The sequence below is a fragment of the Stegastes partitus genome, unplaced genomic scaffold (assembly GCF_000690725.1).
Source record: "Stegastes partitus isolate 25-593 unplaced genomic scaffold, Stegastes_partitus-1.0.2 Scaffold7, whole genome shotgun sequence".
Taxonomy (NCBI): Eukaryota; Metazoa; Chordata; class Actinopteri; family Pomacentridae; genus Stegastes; species Stegastes partitus.
In genome coordinates, this window is record NW_007577738.1 from 281,239 (window position 1) to 304,067 (window position 22,829).

At 39.0% G+C, this 22,829-nt stretch overlaps 1 protein-coding gene across 1 annotated transcript; it reads right to left on the reverse strand.

The window, feature by feature from the left end:
* Window positions 1–3,022: 3,022 nt before the first annotated feature.
* Window positions 3,023–18,499, reverse strand: slain1a (SLAIN motif family, member 1a). Its single transcript, XM_008281706.1, has 9 exons — window positions 18,054–18,499; window positions 15,909–16,045; window positions 12,384–12,500; window positions 10,506–10,616; window positions 10,181–10,330; window positions 7,809–8,138; window positions 6,250–6,438; window positions 5,799–6,129; window positions 3,023–3,919 (listed from the first exon to the last, which is right to left on the reverse strand). The coding sequence occupies exons 1-9, from the start codon at window positions 18,497–18,499 to the stop codon at window positions 3,844–3,846; spliced, it is 1,887 nt and encodes a 628-aa protein (XP_008279928.1). The 3' UTR covers window positions 3,023–3,843.
* Between the last annotated feature and the right edge of the window lie 4,330 nt (window positions 18,500–22,829).

The window sequence follows — 22,829 nt, forward strand, 5'->3', positions numbered from 1 at the left end:
TAACAATAATAAGAACAATAATAATAATAATAATAATAATCTAGTAAAGATAAGTAAAAAAAAATACGAGTAATACTACTTTACCTTATTTATATAGCAAGTGTTTGTGCTATTATTACTGTAGTTGTTGTTGCTGTTGTTGTTGTTAGAAAGCTCACAAACTACCAACTACAGGTTAATAAAAACAGTCAAATTCCTTAAGTGTGTCAATGCACTGATTCTGTCCTGTGAGCATTTTGACCCCAGCTGACAACACCACGATTTGCCTGCTACATTTAGACATAGTGCTGAAATGATTATGATTGTTTGTTATTGATTGTTATTTAATTGCATTTATTGACAACATGATTTTGATACTGATTTCTATCATCTTTATTGCAGTGCTTTAATTTAAAAAAGTGGCATGCTTATCATTTGTTTGTTCAGTGACACAAATCCTATATGCTTGAAGGTGAAACTTATGGACATAGTTACACCAAGATGCATTTAAGTGAATCTGCGGTTGAGGTCGTTGATTCTGCGCAGTGCGTCTTTGTTGTGGATGGTCTTGTGGACTGTAATGAGGAAGGGGAAGGCAGATGGAAGCTCCACTCTTTGGCTCAGTTTCTGGTGGCCCCAGTGGAGGCAGCGCAGTTTCTCAGACAGGTCGCGCCGGCCTGCTCGCTCCAGCCCATCCTGCAGCAGCTTGGTCTTATTGGGCTTGTCCCATGACTTCTCATACCTGAAAATAAAGAGGGAGATCTGAGAAAGATTTCAGGGAAACAGGACAAAGTCACTGATGTGTAATATGAAATGGAATTATATCAGTCCAAAAGTCGATGCTCAAAAGACCACAGTACACAAATAAATTACTAAACTTATCAAATATTTCAGTTCATAAATAAATTGTTGGTTTCAAAGGCTTGTTTTTTGTTGGTTCAAAAAGTAAAGCTAGAGCAAACACTGCACGGATGATCTGATGTTAATAATCTGGTATTCACACAACAACACTGCAGTATCTAAACACTGGCAGTGACTAATCATTACCATAACATCAGGTTTGACACGCATGCCGACATACTGTACCAGCTTTCCAACATGGCCCGAGCCTGAACGCTCTTCTCTGCAGATTTGGTGTGGAAGCGCCCAATTTCAGTTCTGTCGAAGCCAAGCTCATACGCCAAAACCGTCCATTCAAAACCAAGCTGCCTGGAAATCTCTTGCAGTGTTTTCAGATTGATTACAGCATCCTGAAAAAATGATGACATGCAGAATGATTTCAGAACTGATAATAGATTCCACAAAAGCATTGATAGATGATCAGTGACACATGAAAGTGAAAATGGATTACACATACCTCTTGGGCTTTGTTGGGCATTATCAGAAATTCCAAAAGATCAGCAGTCCAAGTCACACTCCAAGTATCTGTCTTCAAGCCTAGTTTTGTGATTCAAAGAAAAAGATAAAACATGCATTTGTACTCCAAATTTTTGAGCAGCAGGTGGAGATTTTAGTCACTTACCCAAAGGTACGGTAACAAGCTGTGTGTGAGTGTTACTGGGGAGATGCAACACCAACATACTAACTTGTTAAACATTAGACTCTTTAGCTCCAGTGTCTCCACCTCACTAGCTCATCAACAAGTACAGTGGAATAAGTTTAGTGTTTAATTCTAAACAAGCCAATAGCTTCACTCATTTTTGAAGAACTGAGGTAATGTCTGTTTGCAATAGGTGTTGAGGATTTAGAAAAAAGTTTATTTGTCTCACATTTGTGCATATATTTTTTTCTACCAGGGATGTTAATTGACATAATTGTCCTACATTCCTTATATCATTTAATGAGACCATTGCTTTTGTTGGTCTTGCCTCATGAAGTTGGACTGTGATCAGTGGTGAAAAATGTATTCAGATCCTTTATTGAAGTCAAAGTACCAATGCAGCAATATAAAAATGCTCCATTGCAGCTGAAAGTAATGCATAAAACAACCTAATTAGGAAAAAGTACAGAAATATCAGCAGCAAAAGTAGTTTAAATATTAAAGTCAAAGTGCTGGTTTGCTCCCTCTGATTGATATATTCATATCCATTACATAATTACATTATTATTAGTGAAGCATCAGTGTTAGCAGCATGTAGCTGTTGTAGCTGCTGCAGGGGGAGCTAATTTGAAGTACTTTATACACAGTTTTACATACAGCAACACCAGATAAATCAGAGGGGTCCAGAGATGATGACTGGAAAGATGGAAAGACAAAGTTTCACTACACAGATCTCTTTTTATTTTTTAAGTTTGTGGACTTTCTCTCCCTCATCTCTGGATTTTGTTGAGATATTGAATCATTCAAACATTTATTGAAATGAAACCAAGAAGTTTACAGGAAAAATCACTAATATGTGGAACTGGTAGCAATTTATAGACATGTGAAACGTGACAAACTACACACTGCTTTTCGTAAGATGTCACATGACTAACACTGGCTTAATATTTAACAATAGAGTGTATTTAAAGGTTTATTTTCCGTTGTGTAAAATTTTTACCTGGCAGAAAAATGTAGTAGAATAGAAATTGCAATATTGCTCTCGGATATGCATTGGATGTATAATGTAGTGTAAAGTTGAAATGCTCACATAAAGTGTCACAAAGTTGCACTTAAGTACAGCACATGAGTAAATGTACTTAGTTACTTTCCAAAGCTGATTGTGTTAAGAGAAACTGATTACCAAAGCTTAGTAAACTTGCGTCAAAATTCTAACATCAGCTAATTTCTGAATGGACAAATATATATATACATTTTAAATTATCAGTGTTTTTGACTTCAGTCATCCCTTTTAAATAAAGATGTCCTTACTTCCTGAAAAGTACACAAACTTCTGACCAGTATTATAACAGAACAACAACAATGCAATCTACAGCTCATGATTTGCTGAACATGACAAGAACTGCTTTAATTCATTTCATATTTCCTTTGCAGTCTTCCAGTTGTATTGGTTCTTTACTTCCCTGGTGGCAGATATGCAAGCAAAACCAGAACCATGCAAAGTTGTTTTGAAATGCTTTTATTCACTTTAAAAACTCACCACTTCTTTAACTTCTTGTCATCCATAAAAAGCATCGGAGCTCTATGTGCAATATCACTGCAGTGATTATGTTTATCAAAGAACATTAAAATTTCATGTAAACAATAAATGAAAAAAAAAAAACTAGCCAAAAGATAAAGTGTGTACACTGACATTAATGAATGTCATATCTTACATAAGAAAAACAAGGAAGATCATTTATTTTAATGTGTTAATCATATTTCTTATCCAAAGTGCTGTGAGGTCCAGCCAATAAATATACCTAACGTGAATCACACTACTTCTTAACAGGCACAGGGAGTAACAAAATTCCAATTTCAGGTTCAACTTTGTTTCTGACACCACAGTCTGACAAAAAAAAAAACAAAAAAACAAAAAAAAAAAACCTTGCAAAATTAGTCATATGAAACCATTAAAAGCATGTACAAAAGCGTGGGCTATTCTTTTTTTCTAAGCGTTCAACTGGAGAGGAATTTTCATTCTATTGAATGAAAGCATTAACTATCCACGATGATGAACAAAAAAACACATATCAAAGAGGATCCGTTTCACATTTAACAGCTGATTATCAGAGTATTGCCTGGTAGTGTGTCAGTCTGTGTTTCAGCAGGTAGTAAAGTAAAGATCCAGCCTGCTGGACCCGTACTATTCTCAGTCTCTACTTTGTCCTTCAGTGAAGAGCAGTGCTTTTATTCATGTTAACAGTCACCCTCTCGTGGTTCACAGTCTAGGTTGGGTCCCATGCTTCTCCCTGTGCTCCTCTCCAACCTCAGATTATTTGGGTTCAGTAGCAGCCATCTTTCCAGCTGCCGTCCCTCAGGGCGCTCAGAGCAGCCAGACTCTTTGGAGGAGTCAGCAAACTGCGGAAAGAGAGAAACAGTTTGCATCTGAATTCATAAAATGAAATAAGAAGATGCATTGGCCATACAAACGTCAAAGCAAACCGATTTAGCTTGGTTTCAAAGTTTGCCTTTCACTGTCACAATAGCACCTCTTTCAGGTCAATCGGTGTAAATATTAAAGCACCTGCACCGTGTCCCAATTTCATGTTCCATATTTAGACAGTAGAGGGCTGCAACTAATTAATTGTCTGTGAATAACTTGCTGTATAAAACATCGTAAAGGAATGACAAATGAGCATCTTGATATTGTGACATTATTAAATATCTTATTGAAAAGTTATTACAAAATTCTATATATAATGTAAAAAAAAAATTTGTTTACAATAGTGTAAGAGCAGAAAAGCATTTGAGAAACAGAAATAATCAAAGGTTTGGCATTTTTGATTAACGAATTACAGTCGTGATTTGATAATCCAACACTAAATGTAAAACCTCCTTCTATGTCGGATAGCAAGGCTGTCGGATTGTCAAGACGGAGGTCAAGATACAAGGAGGGCTTGATGCTTGAAGGGTCATTTGTCGTTAATATTCATTGTTCGTAGTTGTTATAATAACTAGTGCATTGTTAGAACACTACTTATCGCTGGATTTCATGCCTAATTGACCGGTGCGCTTGTGCACGGGCCCGTTGGTTGACATCAAAGGTAAATACGTTCAGACAGCAAGCTGAAGTGACCCAAACCTGATTTTGTTTTCTCCTATGCGACCTGTATCTGATCTTTTCATAACAGTCTGAACAAAACAGATCCAATTAATGATGAATATCTAAATATTTGGCGCAGTCGGGGGGACCACTTCCACCCCGGGGATGCGCTCCGACAGGGTGGAAGTGGCCGCAACGCACAGGCAGTACTTGGCTGCTGATGCCAGTTTAGTTAGCGGTCACAGTACTTTCCACCATCGGCGGCGGTTGGGGAGTGGCAGATATGCTCCACTGTTACCATCCGTGTCTACTTCCATAAACACTGAGCACGCTTGCTGCGTGTCACGTCGATGTGTCCTCTTCTGCGCATGCGGGACACTTTTGGGTCATATGAAGTTCATATGAACAGCAGATCACATACAAGTCGTATTTAATTGGAAACGTGAACGAACTCGAAAAAATCGGATTCCACAAAAAATCTGAATTGAGCTTTAAGACCTCGGATTGTTAAGTCAGATAATACGTCGTTATCCTTATTTGTGACATAAAGTGTCATGTCGGAGTCAGAATCCAAGGCTGTCGGTATGTTAAGGCTATTTTTCATGGGTTCCGTTCTTTTTTCCTAAAAACCTGTCAGACAGCAAGGTTTTCAGATTTTAAGGGTCGGATTATCAAGTCACGACTGTACTTGCTTAATCAAAATTTATATAAATTGCTGATAAGGTCTCATTCTGTTGAGTAACTGACTAATAATAGCTGTAACTGTATTATACATTCAGCTTTACATTATACTTTTTTTTGCAGAAAATAAACAAGAATTAACATGTTTAATCCTGAAACATTTAACAATGTTGAACATTCCAGGTATGCAGCTCTGACACCAGCTCCAAAGCACATTCTGCTTTCACATTTTACAGGATTGACTGAGAAAAAAAGGGCTCCTCCACTTTAATCCCACATATAAAAAAGTATCAAAATCAATGGAGCAATGAGATCTGGTAATCTCACTTGTTTCTAATTCCACAACATTCATTCATTTTCAAACTTTTAACAACACAACTTGAGCCACTAAAAGCTTCCATGACTTCTTGTTTTCAAATGCAGTAATACTACCAAGACTTGTGACCAGAATCTGAGGTGTAAAATTGATGGCGTTCCCTTTTACACCCACTGAGTCAGTGTTGCTGCTCTTACCTGCGTGTGGGTTGGGTGATTTTACTTGCACGTGGAACTCCACTTGTTCCTACAAAGGAGGCTGGTCGAGGGAGGGAACTGCGGGGGACGGTCGGCTGGTTGCTGGCTTTGAGGGCTTGTGGTAGCAAACTGCTGCTGGGTTTGAGGGGCTGAGGCAGAGCGGCGCTGCTGGGGATGGAGTTCAGACTAATGGAGGTGGACAGACAGGTGGAGGTGGGACCCTGCTGCACAGTTGGGCTCACATAGGCTGTGGCCTTCAGTGGATGTCGTGGAGTGGTGGGAAAGTTCCCGACGCTCTGTACTCGCTGACTGAGCTGGCCTGGGGAGGGAACTGGAACACAGCAGATTTCAAATTGAATATTGCAATGCCTTCAGAAGACAGCAGCACGTTTGCTCATTATTAAAAATGAGCTTTGCACATCTGATTTATTCATAAACAGGAGAGTCTTACTGGAGGATTGCAGTCGTGCGAGCCCACTGGACGAGTCAAAGCTCTGGCTGCTCCGGAGGGAGGGCATCGGTGGCAGAGAGGAAGGACCGTGGGAGGGTGGGTTGACAGGGGAGGCCAGGCATGGAATACTGGGAACACTGGGCATGCTGGGAGCTCTGATCAGGTTGGGCATGCTTCTCCGAAGCTTGTCTATGCAACAATATTAAGAAAGCCAATCAGTTCCTGCAGGTGTCAGGTCTATTAGGAGCCTTTCAAGTTTTCCAGTTACACTTCCAACATTAGAGGAATAATTTGGCATTTTTTAAAATATGAAGGTCACTGAATTTGACCAAGAAATAAATATGAACATAACTACACTTTAGTCACACTCACAATTGGGTTCTTTCATCTTAAATAATCAAGGGGCTTCTGCTTGACCATCTCTGATCTGCTTGAAATGAATTTTTTAAAATCATAAACTATGGATATTTTAAATGGTAAATAATACATTTTAGATTGATCTGGAAAGTGCTTTCAGAGATTTTTTTTTTGATTACCCGTCCACCCACTTTCAGCACATTTTTTTCATACATTGAAATTTGATTTTAACTATTAAAGATAAAAGCCTGAATTTTTTTCACTGTTATTACTCATCATGGTATTGATTTATAATCTGTTCCCAGCAAACAAAGTAGGGTCCAAAATGGAAAAATATGCCCATTAAAAACAAAAACAAATGTTATATTTTGAGAAGAATTTTGAAACTCCAAAACTGTGTTCTACCTGATTAGGCTATTGACCATCAGTTATAAAAGCTACAAAAGCTTTCCCTTTTTTATAAGTATTTCACATTTAAAAGTATTCTTCATGTTGTGTGTTTTATAATTGTGGCATACATCTACATACAGTTAAAAGTTCTTCAGATATTGTTGTGAAAACATAGCCTCAAATTGGGAAATGTAAAAGTGTAAACAAGCGTGCTAAAAGTAGGTTGATAGGCATTTTTTTTGGAAAGTATCTGATATATCAAGCAAAAGTTTATCTTCATAAATATCCAGATTTTAATGCTAAAATTTCAGGGGAATCATAGATGGTTGAGCAGATCGAATTGATCTAAAAATCTGAGATAGAATGACTCAATTTTTGCAAATTAAACAAGCAACATATCTTTATTACTGAATTTTGAAGGTGCCGGTAGGTGGAGTTTTTTGTTTTTACTTTGGTTAGAGCCATTTAAATGGGTTCGCCTGTTTCCAGTTTTGATGCTAAGCTAAGCTAACTAGCCACAAGATGCAGTGTCACTATTGTACAGATATGAAAGAAGAAAGCAATTAAGGTAATTTCCCAAAATGTTGCACTATTCCTTTAAGAATACTAACTTAGTTCATTTCAAATCAAAATCTCAGATCTACTCCTCATGACGACAGTAATATCTGTCCTCGATTACAACGTTAGTCAGGCTTGGAAATGGGAAAGGGAAGCAATTCTGCTTTCAGATTAAAAACTTGCTGACTGAAAACATTTGAGCACTTGTACTTACATAGTTATTTTAGTGATCTTACAGCTGCATCAACACTCACCTGTGCTATTCCTGTATGCTGTGTGTGTTTCTGTGATCAGGCTGGAGTGTCCAGAGTACTGGGAGAGTCCGCTGAGTGAAAACTGAGGCGTGGCTGAGCTGCGTCTGCAGTCTCTGATACTGGAGAAGGTGTGGGAGTGGGGAAGGCTGCCACGCTGCATAGAGCCTGTGCGGAAAAGCCGAGGTTGCGGAGGAGGGAGCTGGTCGTAGCCCTCGTCCTCCTCATCCTCCTCCTCCAGATCCATCTCGTTGCGCCTGAGGGAATGCAATGAGAAGCTGGAGCTGCGACGGCTGGCGGTGGCTGAGGTAGAGGCGTAGTCCTGTCGGAGACCTACGGGGCAGCAGATCAGTGCTTCTATCAGTTAAAAACATGAACCTGAACCTCCTGTAGTATTTGATACATTTCCTTCTGGAGGTGACTCTCATCCATTATTCAGTTGCTGAATCGTTAAACCAGACTGATACGGGGAAGTTTTTCTGAAATGTTCTGCATAATTTAACAAGATATCAAGATATTGCTGCCTGCTCAAGTTCAAATGCTGAAAGGTCAACCATTTATCTTAGTTTTAATCCATTCATCAGCAGTGTAACAGAGCAATTCATTTCAGTCTCTCCAGAAGGCTGAGGTGAAGGTGTCAATACACTCTGAATATTCTAAGAATAAGTATAAAAGAATAGAGTCAAAATGTGTTTATTAAGAGGCAACTCTGAATTTTAATCATGTCATGTTACGATCGCTCCGAAAAGGACTGAAAGACTAAAGGACTAAATCACAGCTATAAACACTGTTAAGGTGGTTTTTATAAGTGTGAAGGAAAAATTACTTTGTTGTCTTTATAGTTAAGCATCTGTTAGAATGATACTGAGCTTTTGGCCCTTTGAACTTCCCTTGACCTCTTCCCCAAAAGTATGTGTGACATGTAGGGCATCAATCTACAAAACCTATATCTGATATATACCTGTCTCTAAGTTTGCTGCTATAGGACCATGACCCTACGTAGATGTACGGTAGGAGGACAGACAGGCATCCTTTGTGTCTGTCAAGGCCGGATTCTGCTAGGCGCCGAGCTATCTTCTTGTTTTCCTTTTGTCCTATATCTAGATACAGACTCCCACCGAAGGACAATATAAAGTCTAGGGTGTGGGAGAATCCTCAGAAACCTTTCCTGATCAGTAAACCTTATGTCAACCTAAATCATCTCTGTCTCTCTGTGTCAGCCTCCTCATCCTCTCTTTGAATCTACACAGCAGAAAGGAATGACAATTAACAACCCTCTCTTTGAAAAACGCCTTTGATATACTAGCTTTCACATCAGCATACAACATTTAGGAGAGCTCCACAGAGTCTAAATCTGGGTGCATCAGTTAAAAAAAGCAGGAAAATGATTTAAGGATACAAAATTTAACACCACACACGACTGTAAGCTTCTGAGTGGTTGTAGCCAGCAGATGGTTGTCATATCACTGAATGTCATGTGGCAAAGAACTTTAGTTACACTCCCCTAAGAGCACAATTCGGGCATAACTTATTCTTGTCGGCCTCATCATCCATCACCTGATCTAATAAAGTGGGTAAAGGAGGCGCCACTTAAATCCAATCACGTATGAAAGATTTGATTTAAATCCTTCTTGCAACTTTTCTGCAATTGTATTTTCCATTTCGTTTGGAAATACGTCACAGTACAGAAGTCTAATTTCCTGCATGTGGTCTTTTGTTTATCAGTGGGGTTCTTTTTTTTGCATCACTTTATGTACCGTCCAGTCTTATGAATCTGTGGGGAACTTTAATGTGAAAGTGAACAGTGTCTGAATGATAGAATGCTGGTGCTTTAATGAAGCAGCAATGTCACACATTCCACATCTGAAACGGACTTTAGAGTCCCCATGGGCTTCGGGAAATACTTCTAACGGATCTTTTTCGCAATTTGCTAACATTTTACACATCAAACAACTGATCGAGAACATTATTCATAGTAGTTAAACGCTCATTTTCCTTCTGTGTTTTATTTTTTGTAATACTTTCGGAGTAAAGAAAACACCAGAATTACTTGTTTGTGTTCACATACTTGGCCAATAAAGCTGATTCGGATTAATCAATACTGAAGCTAATCTTTAGGTGCAATCCTACAACAAAATGCCTCACAGTCTCTCACACTCGGCGTCAGTGCATTATGGGATTTATTGTGTAATTTATTGTGTGAGCCAGGAATATAACCACCCACCGACTACCGTCTCGAATAATTCATCAGATGCCACCACACAATGTGATATTGACAATGACACATTTTCATAGCAGTGTTTGCAGTGGTGATATAGTTACCCCAAAATTCATGCACTGTTCCATATATTATGCATAAAAAAGTGTAAACTCACTCTCCTCCTGAAGTCGTGCCATGACCTCCACATCTGTCATGTCCTGCAGTTTGTAGCTCATAGAGATGGAGTCGTCCTCCAGTTCTGATACACCCACCTCGCTGTCCAGGGAAGACTGGGGGGAGATTGCCGCGTGCCGGCGTCCCACATCTAAAAATCACACAGGAGAAAACACGTGAATCTCAAGATATTTTACTTTCTCTAGCCAAGAAGAGAAAAAAAAGAACAGAAGAAGCTTTCCCATGTGTGTATAATCGTCGCAGATGGATGGTGACTCACACCTGATGAAATGAATGACAGAGACATGTTGTCGCTGAGATCTTACTGTGGAGTGTGGAGTTTGAGAGGAAAGTGGGCGCTCGGTCGGTGAGGCTGCAGCTGGCCCTGAGAGGGAGAGTGGGCTGCAGAAAAGACTGGCCAGAGGACGGCAACGGGGCTTCCGAGGAGAAAAAAAAACACAGCAAAAGAGAGACAAGATTCAATCACTGATGACCAGCTTGACATACAAATCAAACCTGCACTCTCTGGTTATTTGCGTCAATATAAAATATGGATGACCAGGCGGAAGGAGCTTTCCTGTGGTCCAGTTTGCTTGTTTCCATCTGTTGAAGGTTATGACCTCATAATCTCTTCCCTGCAATTTGCTCTAATCTGGTTGTAAACTTGCAAGTAGCAGGTTGTTTAAGAATCTGGGTTATGTTTACGCAGTGAGCTCCAAAAAGTATTTTGGAAGCAACAGTTGCTTTTGGCTCGATGTTCTTATTGCTGTGGATGTAAAATGAAACGACAACTATGCAGTTAAAGGGAAGAGTTTAAATTTGAGCAGTGAAGTTTATTATGCCCTAAATCCAAGAGATTTACATGTTAACTATGCTAAAATGTTAGATAATTAGCTTTCATTTCCACATTTTATGAACATTCTGGTTACTTGCTGTTTTTCATTGTTGTTAGATTTTGGAATTAGGGCAGCAGTGTCCTGAAGGTTGGAAAAGCAGGCTTGAGTCCTCACACTGGCAGGATAAAACTGAGTTGGGAGAATACAAAAGCAGGCCTGTTTAGAGACCAACAGATCACACTGTGGTACTGGAAAATTTGTGGAAAAAAAAAAAGGTATGACTGTGGGAGTGCGGCGAAATGTGCTCCGAAAATAAGACTGAGACTCCCATTGTTAAAGGAAGGTCCAACAGTTATAGCTACAAATGTCCTTATTAGCACTTCACCAAAATTTGGTCTAAATAAGTGTACAATAAAAAAACACTATAATAAAATATTCAAACTCATCTTGCAGAGAACATGAAACCAAAATGCATGGCAATCTTTCAAATAGTTATCAAGACATTGAACTCAAAAAATCAGGAATTTCCACCTCATGGCTGGCCACAAATTCAGAACTGGGTTCACCCTCTTGGGGCCATGCATCTCTATGGAAAAAAACACACTGTTCGCATGGCTACAAATAACATGATAAGTAATGATTTAATACTAATAATAACCTGCATTTGTTACCAAACAATTTTCCACTGCACAAGCTTGTGGGCTGTTTAGGGGTGGCCCTACCTTTCAGGGCCTTTGTCATGGGAGAAATAAGTTCAGACACCAGAAATTAGTATTTTTGCTGTGCAGGCTTTGATGCTGATTAGTTAAATTTGGAGAGGACAACAAGCACATTTTTTAATCCTCTTGATGTCCATGTTAACTAGCAGTCTTCTACTCTCTGACATCGCCGTCAACAATGGAAAGAGCACCATATAGGAGAACATATCAAACCATCCGATGGTCTGTTTCCTGCTTGCTCATGCAGCAGGAGTTAGATCCAGTCACTACCATTTGTCATTGTTTTGGTGCACTAGGAGGAAATGTTGTAGTTGAAACTGTTGGAAACAGAACAGCAGAAATGGCCGATTACAAGGCCATTCCTGTAAACCCAAGTGGAAGGCTGCCTATTGCTGGACATTTTGACTCAAAATTGATAAAAACGTTCAAGTTGTTAAAATGCAATAATCGACAACTACTTTTCTGTCAGTTAACTTATAGACATCACCTCAATGAAACAGTGATTTTATTTCACTCGGCCTTCAAAATGAACACCTGAAGAGATGTGATCTGCAGGCCAAAGTGAACTTTCATACCTACAAATGAACCTCAGAAAGTTAGATTGACTTTTTCATGGTTAGCAGGAGCGACATGCATGTGTTGGTGTTACCTGGGGGCTCGGTTAGTGCAGCAGATTTAGTGTAAGGCAGGACGGGGCAGCTGAGGGTGGAGAGCCCCTCTATGCAGCTGTATGGACGGACGGAGGAGACCCCTCGCCACCGCTTAGCTGGAGACAAGATTGCAGCGAAGGACATGTTAGTCTGATTATTTTACCATGTAACACACACACACACACACACACACACACACATTCAGTACATGGATTCATATGTTTTAACACACTCTGGCCAAATGTTAATCTGCCTCTTACAGATCAGTATTGATGTTGGGTCGCGGCTTCAGCGGAGGAGGCTGATACAGTAAGACGAGGTTTAGCTTACTACTGCGGCTCATTGGGCTAAACCACTGATTTTTTTTGGAGGGATCTTAGGATAAGCAGGGATTTTGCATGTAGGCTACATCCCATTCCCAAAATCAGAATTAGATCTACTATGGACTACTTTGGAGAGTTACATACTGTACTAATTTTACAAATCACTGTCACAGCCTACTTTATGACAGGTTTAACAGCACAACGTTTTGCTTTAATAATGGTTGAGTTTGTACAGCAGCTGTAAATCACTGACATGGAGAGCTTGACAAACCATTGATTTTTGTCGTGAGGCTCTTTGCTGTCAAATTACTGCTTATTTACAATCTGTAAAGTTGATAAATGACAATACAAGCAATTAGTTACAGCTTTTTATATTTATAATATGATACCTTATTAGAGGGTGACACTATTATTTTATACACCCAACACTACCGAGGAGAGACTACATTTGGCTCAGCTGCACAGAGTGTGTCCAACGTGTAAACACAGAGTCTGATTGGTAGTCAGAGAGGCGCACACCTGACAAAGTGGAGCATTTGGCATTCCTGACACAATTAGGCTCAACCACTACTGGATAAAACTAGCATTCACGGCAAGTTACACAAACAACGGCTGCTGGATCTCAGACACAAGGATGTATTCACGAACCAGGGGAGGAGAGCCAGGCTTCACTGAATACAGCTTTAGAGACAGAAGAGGACCTTGAACCGCGCACACCAAATGAACATCAAAATAAACACTAACAAATGTGCATTATGAATTCACAATGTGGACACCACACGGCCTCAAGATGCAAACATTTGATCTAGGGGAAACTGTTTCTGAATCTCAAAAAAATAAATAAATCAAAGCCCACACATGCACAGCATACACACATGCACCCAGAAGTGGTATGTGCTTTTACAGCACTAGAGTCTCTTGCACAGGCTCTTGGTGCAGCGAGTGCTGAGCAAATCTGCCTCAAAAACCCAGTTAATGTAAGCATGGTTTCTATGGTAACCATATCCCCATGCATGTACGAGAGCAGAAAGTCTAAAAGCACCACATCTAAAACTGGGTCCAGCAGCAAATGTCATTTATTAGCACACAAGTATGCCAGTTATGATGATTGGGGATTTTTTTTTTGTAGTATCGTGTTTATGTGTTGATGCATATAAGCAGCATATTAGCATTTCTGAATCCTCAATAAACCCCTATCCCAGCTAATGCATAGATTTGAATAGAAAGAATGATCTTGTGGCATATAAGCATCAGCAATGCAGTGGATAAATTGTATTCTCACTCTCATCTGGGACATTATTAATAGAAGCTAAATCCAACTGGATGGATAATACTACGGCAAAGTCCAGACAGACAGGAACCACATTTTGGTTAATTCTCTGTTGGGGTGACTCAGTCAGCTGAGAAATGACAGATTTGTAGGCTGTGTATGTGTCAAACACTGCAAGTTTGTTTTCTTACTGAAAGCTAGATGATGAGATAGATATTTGTCCATTCAATATGAAGCTACAGCTCTCAAATTCTTAGCTTAGCTTATCATAAAGGTTGAAAACAGGATCCAGGAGAGGTCTGACACAAATCAAAAACCCCAGACTGTCATTTTTTATTTGAGTTTTTCCATCTCAAATCATCAGTGACCTTCTGAACTCTGTTCTATTTGGACTAAGATATCCAGGAGCGTATTTGTTTTTGTGTAGCTTGTCGTACATGGTCAATCAGTTATGAAAGTTGAATGAAAAAAACTGTTCTTTATTTTTGTGACCAAGTGGGAAGAGCAATTATTTGATCTTCTTGTCTAATAGTGTAGATTTTGTACCTCAGGCATTATGAGAACTAGCAGACAAATGTCAGACTTTTACCTTTAATAGTTAATAAGCTACTATTATTATCTAAACATAGCTTCAAATTAGAATGTGCAAATAAACGTGCTGTAAGTGGGTCAATAAGCACGTTTTTGTTTTTTCTTTTCTCGGAAAGTATTTAATATATTAAGCTAAAATTTTCCAGACACTATTTTAAATATTCATAGTTCAGGCTAAAAAAAAAAACCAGTGTAATCAAATCAGAGATGGTTGAGCAGAGATTGTCCTAAAATTTTGATGATGTGAGATGGAATGACCCATTTCTGTGTTTTCTGGATTAAACGATATAGCTCAATGGTGATATTTAGAGGTCGTGGTAAGCCAATTTGGAAACCCTTAGACAGAGCCCCGCTAGCTTGTTTTTGGTCTTTCTATTGAGAGTATCTCACCTAATTCTCTGCAAGCAAGCAAATAAGTGCATCTCCCAGAAATGTCAAACTACTCCTACAACCTCTAAAAAACATTCAGATTTCAAATAGAAAACATTTTTACTTCAATTGTTTTTAAAATATTCCTTTTAAAATGCACATATGTGAGTCCATGTAATGATGATAATTTCATCAGCGCTATACACTTCTATGCCGATGATACAGCTCTGTATCGCTTTTCTAATACTCCCCAGTCAGCCATTCAATCCCTGCTACAAGCGTTTTAAGCAACTGCACAATGCACAGTTCCAAATAAAAGTTGTCATCAATGCAAACAAGACCACATATATGCTCGTGGTGCATCTGTACTTGTTGATCAATTTGAATCTATGATCATAGACAACACTGCTTCTGAATGTAACTGTGTTCCTTTCTTTGTTGTCTCATTGATTGTTGCCTTTTTACTCTGCTGACTTCTCTCGACATCATCGTGGGCTTGCCCTCAATGACTAAAATAGAGATTGAATCAATGAATATAATCCTTAGAATATTTTTCACTTAACATAGTGTAAAGTCATCTCCAAAATAAGCCTCTCCAAATGGATTTTTTCCCCTGCCAAGTAGCAAATCCCTTAAACTGCTCTTAAACTCTCTCTGGAGAAACTGACATGCCTAAGTGTGAGTCCCTCCAACTCCACCACCCCAGAAATAATCACTCTGTGGGAAAGTTGGGTGCGTTACTTTAGAACCCAACAAATTTAAAGAGACCGAGTTAAATGGCAAAAACAATTGAGCTGCGCAAAGTGAAAAGATCCCACAGTTCAGACTTTGCAGCAAGCAGCAGAAATCCTGTTGCACGTGCGGACATTTTGTGTGAAGTGTGTCGCAGCTTATGATCACATGTCAGCAGCCAGAGAGACAGATGTGCCAGGAGATGAAGGATGTTAATCTGAGCGACAGATACACTGTACCTTGGTCCAGTCTGTGGCAGAGCGTCATCTTGGCGAGCTCCACCTCAGGCCCCGGGTGGTCCAGTACCTGCCTGCACCACTGAAGAGGGCTGAGAATGCTGTCGCCATGCAGCCGGGCTCTGGGACTCACATACAGCCTGGAACACACAACACAATGCACAGTCAGGTCCTGACACCTTTACAGCGCGGCCCACGGAGAGCCGAAGTTACATAAGCCTGAGTCTGCTGTATTTATTTGCAGAACAGTCACAAAGAAATAGTAGCTGCAGATCTCAAGGGGTGAGTTTTACAGCAGCAATATATTTCAGCCGAGTTACCCGGTAAAGTAAGGCCACTTTAATAAAATCCAAATGTCAATACGCCCTAAAAGTTTCCATAAATAGCGAATGCAATTTCAATGGTGACAACTTAAGCTCTGGAACCAACAGCGTAAAATAAAAATCACCCACTGCAGTGATATATATGGAATGTGACTGCCACAGAGAGACACACAAGGGTTTGTGATATTATCTCTTCTTTCTGTGGGCGGTAGATACTTTCAGTGCTGAATCGATCAGTTTTAAGCACCTATCTGGATAATCAATGAATGATTTTGCAAGCAAAAATGCGCAAATACTGTGGTTTGAGTTTCTAAAATTTGAAGATTTGCTTCTTTTATCTGTATCATACAACAGTAAATTGGAAATTTAAGGTTATTTCAGTGTTGCATGGATAAAAACATAAGCTAAAGTAGGGATTGATCGATTATTAGAACAGAAATTCTGCATTTTCCCAAAAAGATTTAACAAAAAGCTAACTTTTGCTCTGATGCAGCTGCCTCTCTATCTGTTGTCATCTAACTGTGATCTTGGGCAAAGTCCCGCCAATAGCCCTGCGTGATTAATTACCCACCACGAGCAACAACCTATAAATACTGCAGGATAAATGTTTAACAGTTCTATAAAAATATATAAAACAACAATAAACAAAGGCGTTTCAAACTGGTTTTGTGTTGGAGTTTGTTTTATTCTCAGCTTTGATACCAAGATTATTATTCTTTCTGCAAATACATATATGTGGTTCCAAATATAAGTTAACAATTACCATTTTGATTTGATTACTAATGATCGGTATTGATATAGGTCTGACTAAACCCTCCGTCGAATCCATTTCTAGATGCCACTTTAGAAAATTATAAAAAAATGAATTTTTCACAGTTTTCACATTTTACACCTCCAATGATGAAACAGCAAGAAAATCATCAAAAACTGCATCGAAATAAATGGAGTTTGGAGACTCCCATTTTGTTGGCTGCCTGCTATGAGTGGAGCAACTGACTACTCTATGAAGAGGATAAAACAAGCAATCTGATTCTGAGGGTTGCTTTAAATGACAAGAGCATAATATTAATCCATACAACAAATCTGTGTGTGTGATAATACAACACTGAAATAACAGATTCCTGAAAATCATTTAAAAAAAAAGATGTGTCACCACCTCTGTGGCCAACTAAAAGAAAACAGACCAGACAACTCTGACCTCTTATTCAGCAACTAGGCCAGAATGTTACACTGACTTGAGGGCTAAATTAGTCGTGTTAAATGGAGTAAGGATACGCCGAGGCAGAGAGCGAACACTGGATCCCATCAGTGCTGCTTTCAGCTGTGTGCTACATTTTCCACATCATCACATCTGATACATAAACCTGGAGATGCTTCAGTAGTCAGCATGTCAGTGTGTGAGCTTCCCAAGTCAGCAGCTACTGCGCTTCAAAGTAGTTCAGCCTGGGGCTGAACACTACACACAAAGCCGAGCTGTTTGATCACAGGCTGAAGGGGGTCATTGTTTCTAATTTCATCTCAGTGCTGCCTTACTCTGAATAGCTACCTATGCTGCATGCACAGTGCATTCTGAGCTGGTGTCAGATGTGGTTTTGTTCTTTTTCCTCTCTGTTTCTCAGTGTCTGCAAGTCAACAGGAGCAGAGTCAGTAATGCAATCAATAGGAGGATACATGGCAGATACTGTGTCAGGAGTGTGGCTGCTTGTCAGAGCTGTGGCCTATCAAGCATCTATTAGGGTCACACAAACACCAGGGACTCTGATTTATTATTTTAAACCCCTAAACAAACATGTAAGTGCCGTAAAGTGGGTGACAGAGCAGTTACCAGCTATCAGGCTCTCCGACGGGCAGCACGGTGCTCAGGTCCAGAATATCAACCTCATCCAGCACAGTTGTGGCTCCAGCGGCGCCGCTGTCCTCCACAGCCGCCTCAGGAGGCGCCGAGCTCGGCTGGAAATAAGCGAATGGCTCCTCCGCCGGACCTCGAGGGAGACACGGATGCGACTGTGTCGGACTAGAAATGTCATATTTGCTGGAGAAATGGTCAGTGGGACACGTCGGGGCTCCGTGCAGACACGACAGCGAGCTCTGGAGATGAGGGCCGATGGAGCAATTGTTTACAGCGTTCGCTCTGGTCCGCAATTGTTCGTTCTGCTTCTCCAATTTTCGGACCAATTCCTGCAGCTTCAACACCTCCAGCTCCGCGTTGGTGATTTTATTGTTGCCATTGACGTCCGCCATCATCTGGGGGTTCAACACCTCTGCTTCCATTTGGTAAAAAGCACATTGAGAGGGGCTGAAAGCACGGCCTGCCTGCAGAGGGTCCTATTCAATTCAGAGAGGGTGTCCAGATTCCCCCGTTTAAAGCTGCCACACACACATACACACACACACACTCACTCACACACACAGAAACACACTGATGCTGCTGCTGCTGCTGGGATGACTGCTCAGACTGCTTCTCATTGGTCAGCAGCTCCGAGTTCAACTCCCATCACACCACTGCTGAGGAAGTATTTATTATGGACGCTTCCAGCACACAGACAGTGCATCGCTACTACACTTCCACGTCACATGTATGTCTGAGGCATCCTTTACAGTTTCAGTCACAGTGGACGTAATCAGCATTTGTGCACGTAACCCATAAAAATAATTTAAAAAAATAAATAAAAAAATTCCCAGCCTCCTATCTTCCAAATCGAGGACGAAAATGTTTTACATACTAGGAATAAAATAAATTTTAATATTATTATTTTAAATATATATATATTTTTCCTGTCTTCTTCCTGAAATTGACACCATGTAGGAATTTCTAAGACTATTAGAAATGTATTTATTTATTTATTTTTAAACTTAAGGTTAGACAGCCAGGCGTAAACACATTTGTCTACAAAACCTGAGTTATATATATGCAGTCTATGGAAACAGCCTGCCATTTTTTTAAACAACATTTAGAGAACGTTCCCTAAAGGTTCTTTAAAAGTTAAAGGTTTAGTAACAGTTTTGTTAACTCTAAAAATAACCATTGAAGGTTCCCTGAAAATACCCTGAAGGTACTGGTTCAGTAACAGTTTTATCACCTCTGTAAATAACTCTAAGGGAACATTCAGGGAATATTCCCTGAAGGTTACAGTTTAGGTAGCAGTTTTTGTAACCAGGAAAAAAATGACTTCAGAGAACATTCTCAGAAGATTCCCTGAAATATACAGTTTTTATAACATCTACAAAAATAATTTAAAGGTACGTTCAGAGAACATTCCCTGAAAGGTATTTGGGGAACCTTCATGGAAGATTCCCTGAAGTTTACAGTTTAGGTTACCTGAAAATGAGTAAACATCAGCCTCAAACATAATAAAATTAAGGAAACGTCCAGGGAACATTTGCTGAAAGTTATCTCGTAAAAACTTCAGAGGACCTTTAGGGGACGTTCACTTAAGTTTTGAACAAAAATGTCTGATCAACTGCGAGAGATTGATATTTTTTTGATTCCAATTGTATTGTACCACGAATGACACACATCGTGTTTGTCAACGTAAAAGATACTTTACAAGTCAAGGAAGTTGCAGTTTGTCGTGAAAACAGTATTTGTTGTGTGAAACTACGCAGTGAACTACTTAACACAACTTAACAAAGTATGATGCAGTCTCAACACGATGCACATGACACTGCTAAAATGCTTTAAACTGATTACTTTTTTAAAGCATTGTAGAATCTTAGGGCATTCTAGAATCCAAAGACATTCTAGAATCGTAGAGCATTCTAGAATCCTAAAACATTCTAGAATCTTAGAGCATTCTAGAATCCTAAGACATTCTAGAATCTTAGAGCATTCTAGAACCCTAAGACATTCTAGAATCTTACAGCATTCTAGAATCCTGAAACACTCTAGAATCCTGAAACATTCTAGGATCTTACAGTATTCTAGACTCTCATAGAATTCTAGAATCCTAAAACATTCTCTAATCTTACAGCATTCTATCTTACAACATTCTAAAACCTAGACTTTTGTAGGTAGATAAAAGGTCCCATGGTCTATTTGTCTTCATTTCTTATTTTCCTCATCTAAAATTAAGCCAAGGCAGACTCAGACAATCCTAAAACATTCTAGAATGCAGAATTCTAGAATCCTAAAGCATTCTAGAATCCTAATACATTCTCAAATCTTGCAGCATTCTAGAATCTTAGAGTATTCTAGGATCTTGTAACATTCCAAAATCCTAAAACATTCTGGAATCTTGCAGCATTCCAGAATCTTACAACATTCTAGAATTCTAAAGCATTTCAGAATCTTGTAGCAACCCAGAATGTTACAACATTCTAGAATCAAAAAGCGTGAAAGAATCTTTCAGCATTCTAGAATCTTACAGTATTCTAGAATCCTGAAGCATTGTAGAATCCTACAGCATTCTAGAATCTTACAGCATTCCGGAATCCTAAAACATTCAAGAATCCTAAAACATTCTAGAATCTTATATCATAGACTCTTAAAGCATTCTAGAATCTTACAGCATTCTAGAATCTTACGGCATTCTAGAATCCTAAAACATTCTAGAATCTTACAGCATTTCATCTTTTGACATTCTGAAACCTAGACTGTTGTTGGTAGCTAAAAGGTCCCATGGTCCATCTGTCTTCATTTATTATTTCCTCATCCAATCTCAAGCCAGGGTAGACTCAGACAATCCTAAAACATTCTAGAATACAGAATGCTAGAATCCTAAAACATTCTAGAATACTAAAGCATTCGAGAATCTTTCAGCATTTTATCTTAGGACATTCTGAAACCTAGACTTTTGTTGGTAGGTAAAAGTTCCAACGGTCCATAAATCTTCATTTCTTCTTTCCTTGTCCACACTCTAGTAGGGTAGACTCAGAGAATCCTAAAACATTCTAGAATCTTAGAGCATTCTCGAATCTTATAACATTCTTGAATGCAGCATTCTAGAATCTTAAAGCATTCTAGAATCTTACAGCATTCTAGAATCCCAAAACATTGTCTAATCTTACAGCATTCTGAAATTCTAAAGCATTCTAAAATTCTAAAACTTTGTAGAATTCTAAAACATTTTTGAATCTTACAAAATTGTACAATCCTAAAGCATTGTAGAGTCTTACAGCATTGTATTTTAGAACATTCTGAAACCTAGACTTTTGTATTTAGCTAAAAGTCCCACGGTCCATCTGTCTTCATCTTTTATTTCTTTGTCCAAAATCAAGCCAGAGTAGACCTAGACAATCCTAAAACATTCTAGAATACAGCATTCTAGAATCCTAAAGCATTCTCTTATAACAGTCTAGAATACGGCATTCTAGAATCCCAAAGCATTCTAGAATCCTACAGCATTGTAGAGTCTTACAGCATTGTATTTTAGAACATTCTGAAACCGAGACTTTTGTATTTAGCTAGAAGTCCCACGGTCCATCTGTCTTCATCTCTTATTTACATGTCCAAAATCAAGTCGTAGACACAGACAATCCTAAAACATTCTAGAATACAGCATGCTAGAGTCCTAAAGCATTCTAAAAATTTTGCAGCATTCTAGAATCCTAAAACATTCTAGAATCCCAAAGCATTCTAGAATCTTAAAGCTTTCTAGAATCTTACAGCATTCTAGAATCCCAAAACATTGTCTAATCTTACAGCATTCTGAAATTCTAAAGCATTCTACAATTGTAAAACATTTTAGAATCTTACAAAATTGTACAATCCTAAAGCATTCCAGAATCTTCCAGCATTCTGTCTGACGACATTCTAAAACCTAGACTTTTGTAGGTAGCCAGTCTATCACAGGGCTACACTTTGACACAGACAACCCAGAACACTTACATTCACATCTACGGACAATTTAGAATCACCAATTAACCTCAACATGTTTTTGGACTGTGTGGGAGGAAGCCGGAGAACCCGGGGAGAATCCACGCTGCATGGGGAGAACATGCAAACTCCACGCAAACTCCCGGGTGTCCTCACCGGGACGTGAACTGGCCACCTTCTTGCTGCAAGGCAATGGTGCTAACCACCAACCACCTGGCAGCCCAGGGTAGACTCAGAGAATCCTAAAACATTCTAGACTTACAAAATTCTACAATCCTAAAGCATTCTAGAATCTAAAAACATTCTAGAATCTTACAGCATTCTAGAATCCTAAAAAATTATCTGATCTTACAGCATTCTAGAATTCTGAAACATTCTAGAATTTTAAAAAATTCCAGAATTCTAAAACATTCTAGAATCTTGCAAAATTCTAGAATCCTAAAACATTCTAGAATCTTACAGCATTCTAGAATCCTAAAACATTCTAGAATCCCAAAGCATTCTAGAATCTTAAAGCTTTCTAGAATCTTACAACATTCTAGAATCCCAAAACATTGTCTGATCTTACAGCATTCTGAAATTCTAAAGCATTCTATAATTGTAAAACATTTTAGAATCTTGCAAAATTCTAGAATCCTAAAACATTCTAGACTCTTATAACATTCTAGAATACAGCATTCTCTGGTCTTACAGCATTCTAGAATACAGCATTCCCTGATCTTACAGCATTCTAGAATTCTAAAACATTCTAGAATTCTAAAACATTCTAGAATCTTACAAAATTCT